We start from the raw sequence: 16,608 nt of genomic DNA, 5'->3' as shown, positions 1-16,608 counted from the left end.
TTCCACTCTTCCACCAAACACAAACTTCACTTCACTTAAAAGTGCTCCCACGTATCCGTCGGTCTCGCAGTGGGGCGGAAAGAACCAGATTATGAAGCATGCCACCAAGGGACCTTTTGGTGGGTGAGGGTTACTTTAGAAAATGTATTGTTTCTCCCATGCTAGTAACTAAACGGTGCGCTTGGGTTTAGTCACTTTTTGGAAGGTTAGCACTATATTTTGCAACTCAGAGTGGACTCTTTCTGTTTTTCCATAGTTAAAAGTATACACCAGGAAGAGCGTTACTGAACGAAAGTAACTTGTTCTTCTGATAGATGTTTCTCACCGTAGATTCTTCACCTTTAAACTAGATATCAAAGCAGTATCTGCTGATGGGGGAGGGTCTGTGAGGAGGTCTCAGACTAGAACATCTTGCAGGACAAAAAACAAGAACTGCCCTTCTCATTAGACCTGGTTGTCAAAGTAGTAGCCTTTTTGAACGCGTGCACCAACGCCTATGTCACGCCCTGAGAGATGTCACGAACAGGCATTCTGTTTGCCTACGCTCTGGTTGCTCCATTAGCCATGTTGGAATGGGCTCTCTGACATTCCTGAGACTTCTTTTTGGCCAATGCATATCAGCTCTCAATGCAGAAGGCTATCCATCTTGACAGATTTTTCTTCTGCATTTCCTTCTCCTTCTTTGCCTTGGAGAACCATACAAAAAGCTGATTGTACACCCAATGGTCCTTAATACGAGCAATGCAAAAGCCTAAAGCTTGCTTGGGCTCCAAGTCCAACCAATGGAGCAACTCATTCTCTTTCGAGGGGAGAGGAGGGGCAAAGAACGCAGAGCGTGTGCTGGACAACCCAACATGGAAGAGGGCAAGAAGACCGCCCAAGTCCTAAGCATAAGTTTGTCTGGAAAAAGGGCTGAAGGGTTGGTGCACCAATAGAGCCCTAAATTCACTAATGTGACAAGTTGAAGTGAACACTATGCGTAAAACAGTTTTTGGAGTGAGCAGACACAACAAGCGGCTGTGCATAGGCAAAAAGGGAGTGCACAGGAGAAACGTTTAAAAAAATGTTACTGTGGCATCACAAATGGTTTGGGAGGAAACGTGTGTCAAACCTTTAATAATTCAAATCAGGTGATTTAAACATAGGCAGTTGGTCTAGAGAACGCAAATATGCAGAAAGGGCTGGCAGCCTTTAATAGCGCCCAAAGCAAGGTCCTGCTGAGCCAAAAACAGACAAAAAAAAATTCAATGTCTGACAGTTTGACTTGCAAAATGTTGTTCCTAGGGTCCCCAGTGTATATGGATTTTGTAGAGGGACTACTGGCAGCAAGGGTGACATTTACATTCTCAGGTGGTGGATCAAACACAGTCGACTGCTGCTGCTCAATCTCAATGCATGGAGGTGAAAATTGAGCGGTTTCATGAGCAGAACCCTGCCCTTCTGATGGGGAAAAAGGACCCCCCACCCCAAAGTAAAATCCTGATCGGAGGACAGACGCTCATGCCCAAATGGTGGTGCCGGCTACCACATTCTCCTGGCCCAGCACTAGGAGGACTCTGGGCAGGAGAGGCAGGGGTGGAAAGGCGGACAGGACTCCCACCAGACTGGATCTCCTAGTAAGACTTTTTACGCGGAAACGGCAACATATAAAGTTTGGACACAAAGTATACAAAAAAAGTGATGGAATGCTTGAATTAATCTCAGCCACTGGTAATTACTTGTGGCACGGTGTTCAAAATAACAATAGACTGGGATGCGGTGAGGAATTACCAGTGGCTAAGATTAATTCAAGCATTCCATCCATCACATTTTTGTATACTTTAAAGATATACAGCATGGCCTCCTAAAAGGCCTTGAACTGCTGCAGCATCATCAATGGATCGGTGAACTCGGGGTGAATCTGGATCAGCTGTGAAACGGGCTTCTCAATTGGAGATTGGGAGAAAGATGGATTGGCACCTTTACGCCCTTGTAACTTCTCTGTAGATAAGATAGTTGAGGAACGGGTCATGTCCTGCTTTGTCTTACGTTTCAGCTCGTACTTCGACATACTGGAAGACTTGAATTGTGAAGTAGATTTATCGCAGGAGAGGCCTCAGGAACAGGTACTCGATAAGGTGTGAGAGAAAGCATATGTGATGTCCGGGACTTGTTCCAGTGTTCTGCAATATACAGCTTCCCCGTCCCAATCGTCTTCAGGTGCATGAGGAGGCACTCATCTCATGACTTGGAGCCGTGCCTCAAGCTCAAACACCTAATTTACACCTTGTGCTGATGTGACATACATTTGTTTTCTGCACTCACTACATGGTTTAAAGTCTTTAGCTTTTGAAGTAGACATCACTGGCTTGCACATTAGATTTCTTATTAAAAACCTTCAAAAGCAGGAATGCAGCTCTGGATTCATGTTTGAAGGGGTGAAAAGAAAAGAATGGACGTCAGCATAGAGGTGTGGTGCTTACATATGGCTACGCTTCATCACTTCCAAAGTGGAACCGAACAGCGTCACCTAGCTGCATGTGGGAATACTGCTTTGAAAAACTTCAAGATCCAGTCCAACGCTTGTGAAATATTCTAAATGGGATGAATCGGAGGTTAGGAGTATCCATCAGAAATAGTGGTATAATTTTAAAAAAAATAATACTTTCATATTTTTTGTACACAGTTCCATCGATTTTCCCCAAGGGGTGATGGAAAAACATTAGGGTTCTGTCAGTGCCTATTTTGGGATTCAACTGGTACTGCTTTGGAGGATCCACCAACATCTCCTGTAGGTAATTAACAGTAAACAGAATACTGGTGAATCTTGGGACACAATGCATCCCAAATGCAATAATGCTGATCTAACTGCAGAATCCACATTTTGCAGTTGGGTACGACAGGAAAGATCAGATCCATTTGAGGACAGATCCAGACAGCGCATTTTATTCCTAAAGGGTTCTCATCAGTCTGTTTTAGTCCACACTGCCATGGGCTGCTGGCAGGTGGAGGAATAATGGGGATCAACGTGTGTATTGGTCCAAGGAAAGTAACGGTTCTTTTCTGATATGAGCCGGAGTCGGGTTACTGCAAATCATAGGCCTACACCTGGTCTGATGATTGTGCAGGATGTGACGCAGCTCCAAGGGATCCTAAAGCCCTTTCCTGACCTATATTTCCAGGGTGCTGCTGGAAAGAGGGAGACAGATGATGGGGAACAGATGGCCGACAGCCAAGATATTCAGGACAGACGTTGGGGTCTTTGGAAGAGGCATGGAGTATGGTGTTTCGATGGACCAGGACCAACTTCTTCGAGAAGAAAGGCTTTGCTAACTGACTTAACTTCCACTTAAAGTGTGGGAAGGCTTTGCCTCAAGTTTTGACTAGACGGAGCTTGAAGAGAATGTGAGATAAGTGCACAGCTTAAACAAGACTTGCAGTGCTTGTAAAGGTGGGAATCAGTTGCTTTATTATAAGGACATCCTCAGAGACCTCATCCTCAAGGTCCAAGCTCCAACTGTGTAACTTCAAACCGAAACATTCCTGACATCAACGTACATTCTAGCATACATAATGAACCCCTAGCAACAAAGGTGTGAACAAAGCAAACAATAGAACACCACATCACCTCGCCCTTCACAACACCCAAAACAACAAAAGAAACAAAATAAAGAAAAATGATGCAAAACAAACACAATCCTGTCAACTAAACACCTATGACGTATAAACATTACGGGACAGAACAATGCTGTAAGCGAAGAGGAACCTTCTTCATTCTACTGGATTTTCTTCCTTCTGCGTGTGTATTAGGAACCTCTTCCCCATACACACCTTGCGGTTGGCTTTTGACAATTCTGTTGAGGTTCCAAACTCTGATCATGGGTTTTGACTGCATTACCCAAAAGCTTGATGACCTTAATGGGCTGCCAAAACCTAGATTTACCCAAACTTCATTTTGGTAGTTTAACCCTAACCCAGTCACCCACATCCGTTTTCTTCACAGCCTTCCTCAAATCAAAGCACTCTTTCCTCTTTTGCATTTTCTTCAACTCTCTCTTTCCATCCCATTGGACAGTCCACACCGCTTCCAGCCTCCTTCCTTCTAGAAGTGACCCAGAATGCAATCACCTCAGTGCTGGCCGGTCTCTCTTTGAATAACCGGAAGAGCTCAACTCCTGTAGAGGAGTGTGGAGTGAACCTGTACTCACACACTTTTTTCTTTACAGCTTCTTCCCAGTCATTTCCTGAAACCAACGATAAATGCATTGCTTCCTTCAGAACTTTTACAAACCTTTCAACCACGCCATTGTATTCAGGATGATACAACACAGCCCGCTTATGTTTGGTGCCTCTCTCTCAAGAACTCTTCAACCACCAGAAAGGTAAATTGAACACCATTGTCAGACAATATCGAGGCTGGAAACACTTCCCTCTCAAACAGGTCCTCCAGTAAGTTAATTACAGCACCAAATTCAACAGAATTAACGATCTTAACTTCTGGCCATCTGGAAAATATGTCAAGGCAGACTAGAACATAACGATTTTGAGACCCCAACTTAACTGGACCTAAAATGTCTACAGCTATGTTGACCCACAGACCACTCGCTTGTTCTCTGATAACCATAGGATGTGTCCTACACTTTAGTATTTTGTCACTACTTGCACACTGGGAGCAATCTCGCACCACTCTCTCAATGTGCACATCCATGGCAGGCCACCAGTAGACCTCTCTGATCCTTTCTTTGGTTTTTAGCAATGCCCATATGACTTGCATGAGCATTGGCCACAAGTTTGTCTCTCAAATCTCCAGGCACCACCAACCAGCTACCCCGCATAAGTAAGCCATTAAACACAGCCAGCTCATCCTTAACAAACCAAAAACCATTAAGCTGCTCCCCACAATCTCGCTTCTCACCCCATCCTTCACGTACTTTCACCATCACCTGTTATAAGTCGAATCAGCATTCAGACTTTTACTCCAACCACAGAATGTTACACACTATTGGAAATATTGTAAGCAATTAAAAACAGTATTTTGGGGCTCTGAGCCAAGTGGTGGAGAAAGAGAAACTGAGTAGGGGAGGGGCAGAGCTATTTATACTCTTGGGTGAGGACACTTCTGATTGGTGCTGCAAGGTGCCTCTGCGACACGTGCCAGTAAAAAGGCTTCCTGGATCCTTGACTTTGCAGGTGGATTTTTTTAAAGTAAGTATCTGCAGAATAATGTTCATTTATCTGAAAATACAGGCCTACTCTTAATGTAATGCCAAAGTGATGGGTCTGCAGTTTCCTTATTGTACAGTGATCAGGCATCTGCCAGCAGGGATCAGACCATCTCGCCCACGCCATTAGTCATATAATTAAATAGCAGGCATACAATTGCAGTTAAGGCAGCCTCTTCTGATGAGTAAATGCATTTGCAACGATAAGTAATACAAAAACAAGACAGCGAATTCAATTTTGCCTCAGAATAAACTGCAAACCTAATTTGGAACAAACGCGCTGCATGAGCACATGAAATCCTTTAATGGCGACAACAGGACGAGGAAAAATCAATTTGAATTCAGAACAAACGCCGAACCATAAAAGGCCCGCGGCTTTGCAAATGTTTACTCTCGTTCCCTGGAGAGGGCTCCTCTGTGAGCTAAAACCGCGGCTGTTTCTTCAGTTGTGCAAGTAAAAAAACAAAATGATGTTTCTATGTCAATATGCAAGTCATGCAAAACTCCATACCTCATCCTTCCCCAGGGCCTTCAGATGGTCCAAGACCTGTCCTATCACCGTCTCACACAGCCGGTTTATTTCACTCAGGAACTTGGTGTCTCCGCCATAAAGATTGTCATTGGAATCAACTGAAAAAGACAACATTTTGATATGAGAGATAAAGCTCTGTTGTCTTCTGACAGCAAATGAGATCACAGTGCACTAATAGGCAGACTCCTACAGATCGCCGAGGTATATCTTGTCCGTCCAGGTTCTAGGTCTGGGGTTAGCAAAAATTGGGTTCATTTTAGTAGAATTATACCCATAATATACTTACTTTCAGATAGCTCTCTTCATCCATTTGTCTGATCTTGTGCCATTCGAGTTTCTCTTCCGCCCATTACAGCATGGGGCAGTGGGTCAGCCCCCTTCAGCAACTGGCTAACTTCACTGAGTGAGGGCATTCTGCCCTTTCATGAAGCGTGAAGGACTACTATGCTAATCAGTGTTTTTTGAAACCAAAAAGATTTCTGTTTTAGCCGATGATGTTTTTTCCCCCTTTTTTTTTACCTTGATGAGGACCGAATTGATGGGCATCCCCAACAAAGATTTGCAAAAACAATGACAATACACTGACCAAGCCAAACGGCTGGGGGCCAGCCCAGACATCTTGGCTTTGCCAATGCTTGTTAATTTGTGGCCAGGTGACAGGTCGAGGTCACCGGCACTCATTTTTGAGGAGAATGACTGCTTTTCCATCCTTGGACCCAGAGCAAGAGAGTGAAAGGTAAAATAAGTAGGCATGTGGAGGAAGAGGAAGGTAGAAGCACCATGACAAAGGAAGAAAGCATGCATGAAAAAATGTGAGAAGGAAGGGGGTGGAAAAAAGAGGAATGAGGCTGACTCAAGATTGGGCAACCTTGGTAATCACCAACAGAGAGGGGCGCCCAAGAAAAACTCTGTGGCCCACAATTATTTTATTATTCTTTTTTCATGTATTTATTTTGCAAATTAAGCACCATCTTTGTAGACGGGTCCTGACCACTTGCCGACAGCAAGAAAGAGGAGTGTGTGCGAACAAAGGACAATTAGCATGCAGAGACATCAGAACAGGCACACACACAAACAGCAGCATGGAAAAGACATATAAAACCCAAGTCCCACTCCCCACAACTGTTCAGAAGAGGGAAACTAATGCAGGTGTGCTCTCTTTAGGGAACGTCATCTCGTCCTTTGCCAGTTATGTCATCAAAGGGTGATTGACAGGTTCACAAAGCTTTTTACAGCATTGCAAATGAGTGAACATACGTGTATAATGTCACGGTTTCTGGCAAATAACTGGTCTGTATACATTTATGGTACACACGAATTTCCTGCCTGCACCATTCCATCACAAACCTGCAAATAGTGACCATCCTAGATAAAACCGAACTCTTTCATCTTCTATGATGATCAAAAGCAACCCTCAAGAAGAACCTTACGCGGAGAAACAGATGCTGGTGGGAACCTTAGGTCAAAGCTTAAATTGTGCTAATGTTTGCCAGCGCTCGCCACCAGCACTTATTTCTTAACATTGGCACAATATTATGACATTTCACAATAAGGTGGCGCTGTGTGTTTAATTTTAGACAGCACATCAGCTATATCTTGAACAAATCAATATATGTTAAAAAGAAATAGCAACACCAGGGTAGCAAGGCTATTCTTACAGCCTTGAGTGGCCTGGAATAGACCCAATTATCACTTTTGAGGGAGTGTGATGGTTTGCAGGTAGCGTCTGTATTCGCATCACGTAGGGCTGCCAGGGACAGTAGATGGTGCCAATTGTAGTGGTCTTCTGAGAAATATCACAAGCCTTGCCCCTTATTTATTATAGCCCGCTCCTGAGGGCTACACCGGTTGTTAAAGGCCTGAACCCGAATTATAAGGCCTACAACGAGGAAGAGGGCCTTTAACAACTGGTATAGCCAGAGGCAGAAGGGCTGTAAATCTATTAGAACATTCCACCCACTGAGGGTAGAATGTTCTCAAATAAAATGGGAGAAACATGAAGACAAACATTGGAATGTTGGAGCTCCGGGCTTATACAAGCCATTATAAGCCCAGAGCTACTCAATTGTCTTCAATGGCACTCTCACCATTCCAATATTCTAAATACACATGAACCACTGTCTTAGCAGTACACTATATTCAACGTATGATTAAAATCACTAGTATCTTCAGTAAAGTAGTTTCATGCTATAAACCTGTAGGTAAGGCGGAGAGCTTTTAGATTCCACCCAGCCATGTTTTGAGAGAAGGCTTATGTTGGGGTAAGACAAAGGGCCATACTTCGAGTTTGGTGGACACCCCGTCCGCCTTAATTGGAGTGCACAGGGCCACCATGCACTCGAAGTACAGAGGAAAGGATATCTGCCACCTTTTGGAGGATGTCCAGCATCTGCCAAGCTTTAAATAAGGCCAAAAGACTTCTGGAGGATACGGTGTGTTCAGGCTACAAGAGACATCTAAATACAGCCAAGGTCAGTGAGAGGCAGTGAATTTTCAAAGTGGTTGGCATTAATAATAGGCCCGAATGGTGTCCTTGCAAGCAATGGAAGCAAGTCTGGTCTAGGCAGAAGGGCTTTGGGAATGAGAGACTTTGATTTTCTTCCATTAAAAGTCTGGGGGGAAGTGGGCCAATTGGTAGATTTTGTAGCATACTTTTCACTTGGATTTAGCAAAAGTGCAAATTGTGCAGGTAATCCTGAAGGCGTTTCATTGCGCACCGGGCAAACTCGACTTTCCTCAAGGCTATTTAAAGGGGTTCAATCCTCCAAATTAATTTTAAAAAATAGGGGCGATTTGAATTTTTCTGTGAAATGTTGGCCTGGGCATGCAGACCGAAATATCCTCATATCACCAATCTTCAAAAACGATAAATAGCATCTTCAGTCAAGTCCTCAATTCCGACTATTTGCGCTCAAATATTAGCCTGAAATATCTTTTGCAACAGCAATTATTTTATTCCTAAACATAAGTTTCTCAGTTGCTAAAAAATGCAATAATTTCGCAGCCAAATATATATTTCCTTTTTTTCTAGATAAGTTAGTTTTTCCACAAACATCAGCATGTTAATTTCTGAAAATAGGGTACTTATTGCACTGGCTTCCAATCCGCAAGCGGATTGCCTTTAAGGCTTTGACCCGGACCTATAATGCCCTCCATGGGGTGGGAGCAAAGTACCTCCAAAAGAGACTTGCCTTTTACCATCCGGCTCGTTCTCTGAGGTCGGAATCCCTGTTTTTGGCGGCTGTCCCACGAGTGAAGAGAGCCCGCCTGGGAGGTCGCTCCTTTGGACTACTGGCGCCACAGTTGTGGAACTCTCTGCCGCTCACACTCCGGGGAGCCACCAGCCTACTTGCTTTTAGAAAAGGTCTCAAAACCTGGTTGTTTACTCAGTAGGCCGTCTTGCTGTTGTGTGTCCTTTCTGCCTGTGGTCTTTTTCTTCTTTTAATTGTGTTATGTTATTGTGCTGTAGCCCTCCTTACTCAAAGCGCCGGGACACTCTTTTTGAGTAGCCGCGCGCTATACAAAAGTAAATATAACATAACATAACATAACATAACTTTTGCAGGGAAATTACAAGTTTCATTGCTTCAACTACATGTAATGACCAGATTCTTGAAAGTGTTGCTGGGAACAAAAAGGGTGGGCCGAGGTCTACGACACAGAAGGGAATACCACATTCCCCCCACCCGCTTCATAATGTGTATGGCTCATTTTTAATGCAAAGTCAGTATATATGGGATTGTGTAGGGATGATTTACAAATGAGTGACTTGTTACAACTTTAGAAAAACGTACCTATGCCTCTAGTGTTATCTGCTTCCTTGGTACCCCAGTTGTGGCCTACACTTGGTCTGTTTTGAATAAGCCTCAGCCCAGCCTGCGCGACTGTGAAGATGGAATAAACAATCCAAGAGACCGGAGGGTAGTCCAGAGTCAAATTCATTCCAGGTAGCAGATCTACATCTTTCCTCTTCCTTGATCCCCAATCCCTCTTTCACAACTGTTAGTTTATACTAGTATTCCACTTTACCTCCAGCAACATCCACCCACTCTCAATACATCACCAAACACACATTTATACAGCGCTTAGTCACTATCCTTGATGAGCTGTTGAAGGTATGACCAGGAGTGTAGGTTTGTCAGTGAGATTCAGGGGGCGTGAACCACAAATTTCCTAACTAAAAATGCAGGGGGCTGCAGCTTGGAGAGATAAGATGACCAAGGGGCAGGATGGGCTGTTTCTATGAGGAACAAGGTCAGTACTGATTTGCATTAGGTGGGTAGTTGGGCCTCCGTCTAGAGTGGCATAGTGGCAAAAAACAAAGGGTTGGAATTCAACCCCACGCGATTTCCACTGGTTAGACTATTTACAAGCGTTCATCTAGTCACCTCTGTGCATTTGATTGCCTGTAGTATGCCTGGAAACCTGAGACTGGTGCAGCTTTCCAATGTTTGTGAATTTTTAAAAAGTGTGCGTTTGCACCCTTCAAAGAGTATTTCTACTGAGGCAGATTTACTATTTTTTTTTGTATACCGGTCACTATACACATTTAAGTATTTGCTCCATAAATAAACAACTTAAAAGTTATTAGTGAAATGAGGATGAGAAAATCAAGAGGTACATAACAGACCCAACAAACGGCCCCCAGACCCCCAACCACCATGTCAGGAATCCTCCCACGCCCCTACTTGCCCCACCTGAGCCTGGTAGTTCTCCCTGTACAGCACAACCGCCTGGAGCCCCTGCTCTGGGACCACTTGTTTTAAATGTACTTTGATTGCACACACTCTTGTTTGTCTCTGCTCGAGAAGCCTTAATGGTGGTCACACTGGCGCAGGACTCCAAGTTTCCATCCTCGCCTTTTACAAAGCATTTGATCAAGTGACTGACAACCCCATGTACTAAGCCTGAGTTGCAATTAGAGGTGGGTGCACCAGCAAATTAAAAGAGCGTGCCAAGCCAGAGCCATGCCAGTGATCTAGCTTGGTTCTAAGAGTCCATGAACAATACAATCAATAGCACCTTTTAGCTTGTATATACCTACAACAAACAATTCGAAAGTATTATCCAGTCTCTTTAAAATTTAAAAAAGTGTAATGTTTAAAATGCAGAAGAGTTTCGCCTCAGTATATCAGATTATATCACTGCATAGACAGACATTTATTGAAAGTGATAGCTTTAAACATGATTATAGAAACATAAATGGCTCCCCTCCCAAAAAACAATGCCATTTGTGAACTAAAAAGCAGGTCTGTAGTCATGTAAACTCTAAACATGGACTAGAGGCCTTTTATTGATGAAGCAATATTGCCGTCGATTTAATCAATCACAAGGGGCGTTTGTACAGCGCAAATCCTGAACACAAGTTTTTAAAAGTGTCACGTGTAATAATAAATGAAAAGGAGACTGTGAAAGACATTTTTTGCTTAGGATCACACAATTTGGACAAGCAGGTAGGCCAATATTTATTCTAGGTTGTCAGGTTTCACAGATTGAAATTGAGCCACCAGATGTATAGCTCCGTGGCTCTCTCTTCCTGCTTTATTTCAAAGGTCACTATAATGTGTTTGATTCTTGGCAGAAAAACCGACCCATACATAGCAGACCCGACTCGGGCCCCCCGACCCAACTACCAGGACAAGTATGAAATTATTTGCAGGATGTCGCTTCCCAAACACCTCCCTGAAGCCACGTCCCTGGTATGTCGAACATTAACAAACTCCCCCTCCTCTATTTGAACGCACTGTGTTCCTTGGGGTGCCCTCCTTCTCGTGACAGAGGCCTTCCTCTTGGCGTTTTCCTCTTGGCGTTGCTCTGCACTCTAATAAAAACAACTTCTAACAACCAGGCGCGTGCACAAAGCTCCTATTACTAAGTCAGAGCCCCACAACAAGCAAAGCATTGTCGGCTTCATCCTCGCATGTTCTACGGCCGCCATGTGGACGGCTGAGGCGGCTGTGCCAAGACCAGAACATATCCTGCCATTGGTATCTCAAGCAGATGACGCACCACACCAGCGGGGTCATCACTAGGAGCTATGTACGCACCAAGACACTGAAGGCGAGAGCTGAAGAAAAATACCACCATCCACGCTTACGAGAGCCATGCGCAGCCTTGGAGGGCTAAGGACCAGGTATAGGGTTAAGGTGCTTGAGCCGCAAGGCCTTCGGGGAGGCCTGCATTAGGGTCCACTGGCTGCCATTTTGTAGCATTCCTCCACGGCCTCAGTTCGGTCCTGGGGGGGACGACGACTCATATTCCTCCCCCAGCAGATGGCATTGCAGTTGGGGGAGAAATAACCCTGTCAGCGACATAAGTGTTTTGGGCATATCCCATGTTATCCAGTGTTATGGCACTCGAGTCATTTCACCCTTCTTAGTCAAGGCACTCACTATTGAGATGTCGGAAGCGCAGTATATCCTTGCACTTTGACTAGCACGAGCGCGGATGAAATGGGTCTATTTGCCACGTTATGCTTGATGAAATGAAATCTTTATTCATTACACTTTGGAGGACTCGTGCTGTCTGGGAGCGAGAGCATTACTTACAGTCAGATAATGGAGCGTCCCAATCTATTTTTAGTTATTTAATACTGCGCATGAAGCGCGAGTGAAACCGATAGGTGGCTCGAACACAGCAGCTGCGAGTAGATTTTTGAAATTCAGCAGCTATTGAATGTACACTCCGGTAAACACTGTCATCGACAGCGTGTTGCGAATTTAAGTGCATTAAACAAGTGAAAAGCTGCTGGACGTATTTACCTGTAATCCCCGCACCCACAAACGGGTCCAAGCCAGGCCCAACCGAACCGCCTTTTAGGTCAGCAGCGGAAGGAATAGAGGGGGGTGGGGGACCTGGAATGAGCCGCCACCCGACACCTTCCGTGGCTTCTCTGTACGACTAGCAGAGTGGCTACAACTTCTTCCCATTTACGTCTAACGCTCAAAGTCGCGATATAGATATTTTCAAGCTCTGTCATGATACTTACCAGAATTAGATAAGATTCCTTTGTTTTTGCGGGATGCGCGCATCCAGATGTTGCTAGGGCACTTTCTCTGCTGCTGTTAGAGATGGATGCTTCGTCCATGTCTGCGGCACATAGCCGATTCCTCATCGCAAACACGGACAGAATCTGGGGCGAGGCAGTGATCTTACATTTTTTGGGGGGATTTTCGTACATTAAAGAGATGGAGGTCTAAGATGATAAAGGACACCATGTCTTTTTGGCCAAAGAAAATAAGTATGAATAAAGCGCGTGTATAATCAGTGTGAATGCTAAAAAAAAAATGCATATCGCCCATTCCCGAGGACAAGGTCTTGAGATAAAACAAGGAGACAAGGCCAGGACATGCAGATATCACTTACAGACGCCACGCCTTGTAAGAGGTCTCTCCGAGTCGGGAAAGAGCAAGGAGACACTTTGCACCAGGAGTGAGTTCAGCTGCGATTACCCAAAGCGAGTAGTAGGGGTTGCCTCTTGTTTTGGATGGTCTGCCCTGTCTGGAAGAATTTTAGTGAAGGCCTCGCTCTATTCTGGTGGCCCTCTTGGAACACCTGTTTTCTGTTCTTGAAACATCTAATGCGTGTGACAAATGTGCACCCAGCAACTCATACCTTTACTATTTTGATAGCACTTCAAATCAGTTAATCGTTCACATCCTCAGTCATTATGTGTGTTATCCAATAGCAACGCTGAATACAGTGGAACCTTCACCTTATCTAAGTTCGGATCTGTGATTGCACTGGCCAAGCTCGGAGGGTTAGTCCCAAGTAGTGTATCCTCAAAGCCTCTAATACAAGTGAGACTTGTACCAAATCACCCTTTGGTGAAGTCTCCAGTTCCAAACATTGGCTTTTGGAGAGGGCGCAGTGGTAGGAAGTAATTTATATCTATAAACGTATCAGTTCCATTACTTTTGAACGCACAGACATTCCTTAAGCATTGCTTTGGGAAAGAACCTATTAAATCAAAGGGTCTCAGTGTCCAATATCATTCTTCGCTACAGAATAGTTCATCCAACTACTATAAGATTGTAGAGCAGGTGCCAGGTGAACCTTTCATCAGTCATGCATCATCATCAGCGAAGAGTTCACGCTTGTGCTCTTTCTCAATAGGGTACAACATGACCTGACTTCCCCAGCTTGACTGATCTGATTTTCTTCTGTTCTGGATCAAAGACGCCACCCATCTCTCAATCAGAAGGCCGTTGCTGTGCGAATGTAGGATCTACAGAGGTTGTGGGAGTCAAGGAGGAGAGAAGTGACTAACGTGTGCTTCGACTAGGACCGCGACCTTAGAGGTGGTGAAAGGGCTGTGGAGGAGCACTCTTCATCTGCTGTATTTGTGATGCCTCAGGAACTTGCAGGACTCGCTTTCTCTTGGACCGAAAAAACAGAGTGCGATTTGTGCTCCTTGGACAGAGCCTTCCTGATAAGGGCACGTTACAGTGGAGAAGACCTCTTTCACTGCAGTGATGAAGAATGCTGCACAAACTACTGAGCTATCTTTAGGTACTCGTAACAAATATAATCTATTCACTCATAACCTGGCGAAAAGAAGCTTCTGTGTTTCCTTTAATCAATCATTTGTAAAGCGCAGCACTGTCACCCTGGGGGTATCAGGGAGCTGATAGTGGCACATGGTACCAATCAAAGGCAATTCTCTCAAAAAGTATTAGATTCAGTCTAATACTTGGGACAGGGTTCAGCTTAGAAATCCGTGGGAAGGAGTTAGAAAGAACACATCACATGGTCCACTGTAACTTTGGAAACAGCCAAAGCCAATAGGTCTAGGCTTTAAAGCTACTGGAATTTCCAATGCTTCTTTCCACTGACATGCGAATGCATGCATCACGACGCATAATCAGGCATGCCAAGCAATCTTGGAATGGGTTACCTATGACAGGAAACCCATTCAAAGATCGCCACAATGCATTACGATGCATGTAACTCTTTAGAAACGGGCAGCATGATGCGTGTGCATGCATGTGTCATGATACAGCCAACATTTAGTTTTTTTCGAATTTATTGTTCCAAAATGGTAGACACCTGTGTTGGAGTGGTACATGTATTTGAGAAGGGAGACGCCAGGCAGCAAATTGCAGCAGCCAGGCTCTACAAAGAATAGTAATAGTATATTATTTGAAAATGGGCGCAATGCGGAGGGCCGAGAAAGAAGGCCAGCGCAGGTGAGAGGTGGGTGCAAGTAAACGCTGACAAGTACAGAGGATTTTTTTTTTAAAGAAGAAAATAAAAACGACTGGTGGTGCGGTTCAGGCAACATACAGGGTTGGGAGTGGCAGGGGGAATGGAGGGGAGAAGGAGCGCATTAGGGAAAGGGAAAAAAACCCAGGCAGTGCTGAAAACAGAAGAAAAATGTAGTGCCCCGTTTGCAAGCACAGTCAGCATGGAAGGACACAAATCAATCATTGCGAACAACGTGAGACCGAAATGCACTGGGCAGGTCAAACACAAGAACAGAGAAGAAAGCCAATGACTCAAGAGCAGAGAATTCAGATAAACAACTAAGTCATCTAAACATGATCAAAGGTCAGACGCAAAATCCACTAAATGTATATTGGCAAAAGTAGGTCTAAACAATAGACCGCTAAAGCAGAGTGTACCCGAGACCTAAACACAGGTATCTCACCATCTGTGGAAGTGACATGAATAGCTAATAGAGAATTAAACTGAGAATATCAGTCTACAGCATCACTGAGAAGAAAGACTGATCAATAGGTACATGTGCAGAAGTTGCCATTAAATTGATGAACCCCAACATTCATCAGCGTTTCCCTGTAAGGTGTCAAATCAGGAATATAAACCAACTAAATGTCACAGTGCCACGGGTTGACAGGACACAAGTGGGCTTCAGAGCAGAAGTCCACATCCAGTCGCAGTCACCTTGGGGAAACCCTAAAGACAACCCTAGAGTTTGGCTGCGAGACCACCTATGTGCAATCCTGGGTAGCCATTTCAGGGTTAACTCTGGTGTAGCAGTCCCTAGTATAAGGCACTTGGACTACAAGGGTCTGTCAGCAGTTGGAATGATCTAATTGCTCAGAACAGACCAAACAATTGAAACAATGATCAATATTAACTCTGCACCAACTTAACATCTGGTCTACTAGGTCACAGAGAAATGACAGATTGATACATTTTTTTTACAGAAAGGAGCAACATATGTTATAAATAGTTGCCTAATAAAAACAATTCTCAAAGTTTGCTGTGAATTATGGAGCCAGGGGCCCTAACCAGCCAGGATTGGATTAGTCAGATTGCTTGACACGTGCTGTGTATATCTAAACAAAAGATTACAGTCATCGTCTTCCTCAAAATGTCCTTATTGGTAAATTGAAAAAATCAGGAACAAATCTGAAGTCTGACAAAAGAACAAGTTACTTACCCTCGGTAACAATATATCTGTAGGAGACATGTATTGGTTATGGACTCCTTACCTTAGAATTACCCCCAGGCGTCAGAGTGGATCCGGAGAATTTTTCTTCAGTAGTACTCCTGCGCGTTGGTAGGTGGCGTCGGTCGATTCTGCGTTCGTTGTTGGCGTCGCGATCGCCAGAATGACGTCGAGTTATCTACTTAGAAGCAGCCCTTGCGCGCTGTCAGTTCTTTACGCGACATTCCATGCCACATGCACAGAGCCATGCAAGACACTGACCACTGGTGCACAAAATTAGGGCCCTGAAAGGAAGTCCCTTACCCTAGAAATCAATTTGCAGTACGGGGAGGATGGGTGGGGAGGTAAGGAATCCATAACGAATATACGTCTCTTACAGATATATCGTTATCAAAGGTAAGTAACTTGTTCATCTGAAAGAGACTATTAGTTATGGATTTCTTACCTTAGAATAGATACCC

The 16,608-nt window shown here is 44.3% G+C and overlaps 1 protein-coding gene across 1 annotated transcript in view; it reads right to left on the bottom strand.

Annotated features, from left to right (window-relative positions):
- Positions 1–16,608, bottom strand: part of VPS35L (VPS35 endosomal protein sorting factor like) — a 495,721-nt gene that overhangs the window by 97,624 nt on the left and 381,489 nt on the right. The window contains exon 29 of the mRNA XM_086940786.1: positions 5,713–5,831. Coding sequence (XP_086796912.1) covers positions 5,713–5,831 — 119 coding nt within the window. The remainder of the gene's footprint in view (positions 1–5,712; positions 5,832–16,608) is intronic.

This window comes from Lissotriton vulgaris, chromosome 10, assembly GCF_964263255.1.
Source record: "Lissotriton vulgaris chromosome 10, aLisVul1.2, whole genome shotgun sequence".
NCBI classification, from domain to species: domain Eukaryota; kingdom Metazoa; phylum Chordata; class Amphibia; order Caudata; family Salamandridae; genus Lissotriton; species Lissotriton vulgaris.
This window is presented reverse-complemented; position numbering and strand designations above follow the sequence as displayed.